Here is a 6,519-nt window from a genome sequence, read left to right on the forward strand (position 1 = left end):
TTCAAGGCATTTGTGCAAAAGTGAGGTGTGATAATGACAAGAAGGTGAGTGTACAGCTTAAAGGGCATGTTGGCAATAAGGAGGAGCGGTGGCATAAGTGCCCAGAGGATGGCGGGTCTATAAATATTGCTGATGTGGCTGGTACAGAGTTCAGTGAGGGAACTATTGTGTGCCCTAAATACGAAGAAGTGTGCACAGGGTGGCCGGAGACCAATTCCCCAGTAATCAAGCTTAACAGTGACAAAGAAGAAAGTGACGGGTACTATATCGTTCTGAATGATGGGGAAAAAGAAGCAAAGCCAGAAAAAGGTCAGAAGCCAACCCACGCGCCATCAGTTTCATCAGTTTCTCCTGAAGAAGACGAATCGCACGTGGAACTCCATGAATCTGACATAGTGAAAGAAGCTCCGGAAAGCGAGCATCCGGATAAACACGAAGCTCCAAAAGGTCAGGAGCCCGTTAAGCACAGAGATGCTTCCCACAACAGCTTGGGGAACGTGAGAGTTCACAACACCGGTGTGTCCACTGCGAGTTCAGATGGTGGAATTGGAACTGGTGGCACGAACACTAACAACAACAGCGCTGTTGGTTCTGGTGGCATCAGCAATGAAAAGCACCCCGTTACTGTACCTGAGCGTGTTCACACCACACCACCACCTCCTACTCCTGCCGCCCCACTCCCAACCCCTGCTGACCCTCTTGTCCCTGCAAAGACCCCTGCAGATGGAGCATTGCAACAGCCTGTAGATCCACCAGCAGAAAACAACGATAAACAAAATGAAATCCAAACATCACCCGAATTGAAATCACCAACTGGAGAGCAAGAGAAAAATTCTTCTCCAGCAGGTCCTAATGATAAAGTTCATTCATCCAACTCCAGTACTACAGCATCAGAAGATTCCATCAAAGTACAAAGTGATGCTCGGGAAAAAGAATCTGAGCAGAAAAAGCCCCGTGATAATGCTGATGATGTTGCTACTGCTCCATCCACATCTAATCCCAACAGCAATGGCAACACAATGCAGTCCACCAACACTATTAATGGTGCAAATGAACCGTCTACTCACACAGCAAATAACACTGTTTTGAACGGGACAAACTTAAATGAGGACCAAATGAAAGAAACACTAAATCATACAAATGTAATGAATGTGATGGGTCCTGACAGCAGCATCATGGTCTCCTACATGGCCCCTCTTGCACTTCTTGTGTGTGTTGTTGGTTTTGTGATGGTTCCATGAGAGATCCATTCATATTCAGAAGAATAAACGGTTTTGCTAAATACGGTCCTTTGAATCAAATCCCATAAACCGCAATACATTGACCGTTCTTTTTTCTGTTTTCAGCGTTCTTCGCTCAATTGGAAATTTTCTTTTAATTGCTTATGATTTTTTTTTTGCTATGATTTTATACTCATTTTCTGAAAAATGAATAATTATCAAATATACATTTTGCAGAATCCCACTGTTCGTTATCATATACATGAGAGTATACATATATATATATCCTGAGAGAACGATGACAGTGACGGATGAAGAATCAACATAAACTTGGGCTCCTTATCATTGGGGATTTTTTTTTAATGGGTTTCTTTTTTATTGAATTAAAATGTTCTGTGGAAGAAGGTTTATGTGTTTATGTTTTTCTGTGGTTACTTCAGTGCTGATGATGTATTTCTTGTATTGTTTATTATATGTATTGCTTTTTTTCTTTTTTGTGTTTCTCGTTGTTTTTCCCCAAGTCTCTAAAGGATTCAAATGTGATAGACACACTGAGAATGACATTATGTCACACATTACCACTGTTCACATCCTTTAGCTGTTATGATTGGATTTGACTGCAGTAGGTGCCGCTGCTCTTGTTAATGTGTGTAGCCTTTGATATTGCATTTGTTGTGGTGATGTTGTTATTGGTGTTTCTGAGAGTATTACTATCGATGTATACATGTGTTTAATTCTCTGTTGGATCTAATATAATATGTATATTTCTGTTGGCATTCCGTATTTTATTTTGCTATTTGTTGCGTATGCTTTAACAGTGCATCCGCTCATCCATTGACGTCTAATTACAGCTGTGGGTTTACTATCGTATGGATATTACTGGTCTCATTTAACTGCATTTGTAAAGGGTTCGTTACATTTATAAGCATTAATAGTGATGTGGCTATGTTTGTGGGTTTCTCTGTATTTCAAATATTCACTTTAGATATTTCTTGATAATTGACTATACTTCAGTCTCCTCTTTTCCACAGGTACGCCCAGGTCATTTGAGAATGGTCTCTAATGGAACCTAAGAGTATTTTGTACCTCTCCCAGTTTGTTTGCTTCATTGCTTTTATTCTTTCTTTTTCTTGGTAATGCTGTTGTTGGTGTAATTGGGGGAAAACAATGACACTGAAGCAAAAAGATGGAATGTTCACTTATTGAACCCATACAATGCTGTACGTAAAACACCAATGATAATAGTATCACAGGGGGACTATGTAAGTGTTTGTTTGGGGTTATGTTAAGCAATATCTCTGCTGTATTGTTGTATGAATGTCATTCTTTCTACTGTGTGATGTCTTGTATGCTTTGTCTCTCTCTTTTTTATTGTTTTATGTTTTTTTTTTCCTTTTTTTTTCGCCATTATACTATACACAAGTCGTAATAATTGTTTTTCCATCAAGTTTACATTTTTGCTATTCACACAATGAGGCATCCACTCCTCCAAGTGGTGCTATTACTGTTCATCTGCGGTGCTATGGCCGGACCTGCATACGCCTGTAATTACGATGAAATCAAAAAGAAGAACAGTCCTCCTGTCGTTGTGGTGAGAGAATTACCGAAGAAAGGAGAAGGCGCTTGGCAGGCGTACACCGTGGCGACATCTGAAGATAGTAACAGTAATGAGGGTTGGGAAGCACTCCGCATTCGTGTGTCAACCGAAGATTTGAACAAAAAAAAGTACTGTGTAAACTATGGTGAGCGACGTAAGGATTTTTTGGATGGAGAGGAGGTAAATTGTAATTTTCATGATATTATGCTGCGAGGGAAAGAGGAAGCGATCAAAAATGAAATTCTCCCCAAGGCTATCAAATTACACACTGATCGTCTCCTCGTTCAGCGGTTGAAAACACCTTTGCAAGTACCAAAGTTCAGCAAACCTTCTGTTTGTTCTCACTTCACAAGTCCAGGCGACCACGCATCTCATGGTGTGCAGGATGCTGATTTTTTATTGTATGTGGCTGCTGGTCCAAGTAAAAATACTAACCACTCATCTTGGGCTGTAACATGTGCTGTTGATCAAACTAAACGTCCAATTGTTGGTGCCATGAATATTCATCCACTGCATGCAGATTCTACACGAGTTAATGTTCGTTTGGCTGCACATAAACTCGCACATGCTCTTGGTTTTGACTACGAAAGGATGAAGGGGCGTGGAATGACGAGGCATAGTAGCAATTACCATGACAACCGTGCGGTGATTGACTCCGCAAAAGTACTGGAAGTGGCAAAGGAACATTACAAGTGTAACAGCCTAAAAGAAGTTGAGTTGGAACATACAGCTGAAGGGAATACAACATCTCATTGGAATCGACGCAACATGAAGGATGAGTTGATGAGTATGGTTTCCGCAGCTGGAAATATTGAGAGTGTTGGTTACTACACTGCACTAACAATTGCAGCATTTCATGATATGCAATATTACAGGGGAAATTTCAGCATGGCTGAACCGATGAGTTGGGGATACATGGGAGGTTGCAACTTTGGTAACGTTACTATTGAGAACACAAAAAGAGTTTTGGCTCCTAATGGTTACTGCATTGAGGCCCTGGAAAAATCCTGTTCATCTGATCGTTTGGGTGTGATCAATAGTGTTGCACCCACGACAAAGGAAGTGGAATCCATCTGTCCTATTCTCGTGGCAGATGTGAGTTTTTTCTGTACCTCGGAAGGAGATGTACGAGATAGAGATGTGGGACTCTTCAGAAATGATTCTTGGTGTTTGGATGTTGATTATCCGAACCTTACAATCGATGAAGAAAAAAAGATGAAACGTGGTATGTGCGCCGCAGTGAATTGCAGTGATAATGGTGTGTTTAGGGTACAGCTTACAGTGGACGGTCCTTGGCACAATTGTTGGGGAAATGAATTTATTATGCCAAATAAGACTGACTACCCCATGTACGCAGGTGGAAGGATAAAGTGTCCCATATACGATGAAGTGTGCACTGTGAAGTCCGATGGAAGCAGTCGTCTCACTTCGCAAGCAAATGAAAATACCCCACTAGAAATAAAAGCTATTTGGGTAAGCAGCACGCCAACTAATCCCACTATTGAAGACCCTCCGCATTCATCAGTTCAGAGGAGCCAAGGTCCCCAAACATCAACAGTTAATAATGCTCAGCAAACCACAAGCACTACCACTACTGCAGATGCAAACAGACAAAGAAGTTCCACAACACCAACTGCTACAGTAAATAAAAATGGTAAAACCACAAGGAGCAGTACTGAATCTACAACAACCCAGGGATCCGTTAAACAGGAAGATACTAACAAGAACAGTAAAAAGGCATCTAATCGTCGTAAAGATAACAGCAAGGCTACAAAGGTTTACTCACCACTTGTACTACTTGTTCTCCTTGTTTCGGCTCTGCTGATATCATTTTGATCCTCGTATTTGATAAATACAATTTTTTTTAAAAATTTTGCTACTTTTTTTGTTTTTGCTATTCTCTTTCTCTCTGTGTGTGTGAAAGGTCATCGTTACGAGGTGGTGAGCTACAGAGAGAGAGGTTGCTTGCATTTCACTCTACATGTTTGTAAAACGATAATAAGGATGATAAGAGTAGTTCTGTAATAGAATACCCATCTCACATAGTCAGTTTCGTTACATGTGTATCTCTGTCCTTGTGGACTTGTGAGTGGTAATCTTGCGCGGGACCTCTGTATCTCGAAAGAAAGACTTTTTGTTTTAAATTTATTGCTCTTTAACTTGATGGAAAAACATTTTTTATTTTGCTGGTATCCTTTGAGGATGTACAGACCCACTGCGGTTTGTTTCTCATATTTTTGGTAAAAAGTATTCTTGTAAAGTTTTTTTTTGGACGGGAACGTATAAAGTTGGAAAAATTGAATTTTTTTTGGTGGGGGCTCTCGGGGTGGTGAGAATATGTTGAAAGTATGGAGGATAATCATTGTTTTTTCTTTTTGAGTATTCACTGGATGACTCTGCTTGCCCTTGTGGGCTGTAAGATGAATTGCTGTATTCTGCTCCAATGTTAGGGTATGACCATGATGGAATATATCTATGTCAAATGTGTTTTCTCTTTTTTTTTCTCCTTTTCTTTGTTGGTTGTTTTTGTAGTGTGAGTAGTGTGTTGGGTATTCTCTTGTCTGTCTAGTCTTGTTCATGTGTTCCCAGGGATATACCCACATTAGTGTGCTCTGATTAGTTCTTTCTGGTCCACACAGTGTTCTCCATGTGATGCCAAAGGAGTGGAGTGTTTTTTTTCTTTTGTGTATTTGTATAAATACGGAACGAGAGATGACAGTGCTTGCCCAAACAACCACGCTGTCACTATTGGATTGTTAGTGTGCAAGTCCGTCTTCTTCTACACTATGGGAGCACCGTAGTGCTGTATGAGTGATGCTGCAATAAGAGAGAGGATTTAAACAGCATTGCTGTGAGTGTACTATCGTATGGATATTACTGGTCTCATTTTGATTCCAGTTGTGTTAAGTTTATTACTTGAAGCTTGTAAAAGGGAATATGCACCCTTAAGTGCTTTGGGGTATTAATGGGTAGAGGGTTGCGATATTTTATTATGTTGCATTTAATCGTTTCCCTTGTTATGCGTTAAGCGCAACGGAATAGACGCTTATGAAATATATAAATGTTTGGCTTTTCTTTTTGCCATCTTTTTATTATTTGAAAGTACAATTTTGGATTTGTATTCCCATGATCAGTGAAGTGATTTGGGTTTGTATTTTTTGATAGGGGTGGGGTAAATCTAAATCGGACCACAAGGGTTGTTTTTACCATTATGTTGATTGTGATATATATATTTTTTTACCCATTTGTGAGACCTTTGTTCATAATTTAATATTCTTCAGGGTTCTTGTTTGTAGGATACTATGCAATGGATGTTATGGTTTAATTTATTGTATGCCTATTTGGGTTATGGATTTGCAAACGGATGATTGCCCACAACTCAGAGCAGAATTTTCATGTTTGTTCCCTTTTCTTGTGTTAAACATATTCTGTGTGTGTGTGTGGGTAAGGTGTACTTGTCACGCAGTGTTGTCTTTTCAAGAGGGATTATGCTAATATATCTCAGGAATTCCAACAAAAGTGGCATTTGCTTATATCAGTGAGTTTCCCTTTTTTCCAAGTGGTATACTCTCTCCCGATGCTTAGTGGGTCATGTGATGCTGGGTTGTGGTTAATTCTATTGTGGAATTCACCTAATGGCACCTGAGAGACACAAGGTGAGATGATACATTATGCAGAGCCGTGACTTTAGACATTGTGGGA

At 40.0% G+C, this 6,519-nt stretch overlaps 2 protein-coding genes across 2 annotated transcripts; both read left to right on the forward strand.

The window, feature by feature from the left end:
* Window positions 1-2: 2 nt before the first annotated feature.
* On the forward strand, window positions 3-1,241 carry TM35_001441020 (uncharacterized protein; the record flags this gene model as incomplete). Its single annotated transcript, XM_029031896.1, has 1 exon — window positions 3-1,241. A coding segment is annotated over one exon (1,239 nt), but the record flags the coding sequence as incomplete, so codon positions are not given.
* Window positions 1,242-2,691: 1,450 nt separating this feature from the next.
* Window positions 2,692-4,653, forward strand: TM35_001441030 (putative surface protease GP63; the record flags this gene model as incomplete). The annotated part of the gene is made up of 1 exon (XM_029031897.1): window positions 2,692-4,653. One exon carries the CDS (start codon window positions 2,692-2,694, stop codon window positions 4,651-4,653), a length of 1,962 nt encoding a protein of 653 aa, XP_028876812.1.
* Window positions 4,654-6,519: the final 1,866 nt, after the last annotated feature.

This window comes from Trypanosoma theileri, assembly GCF_002087225.1.
Source record: "Trypanosoma theileri isolate Edinburgh chromosome Unknown TM35_Tth_144_V1, whole genome shotgun sequence".
Classification (NCBI taxonomy): domain Eukaryota; phylum Euglenozoa; class Kinetoplastea; order Trypanosomatida; family Trypanosomatidae; genus Trypanosoma; species Trypanosoma theileri.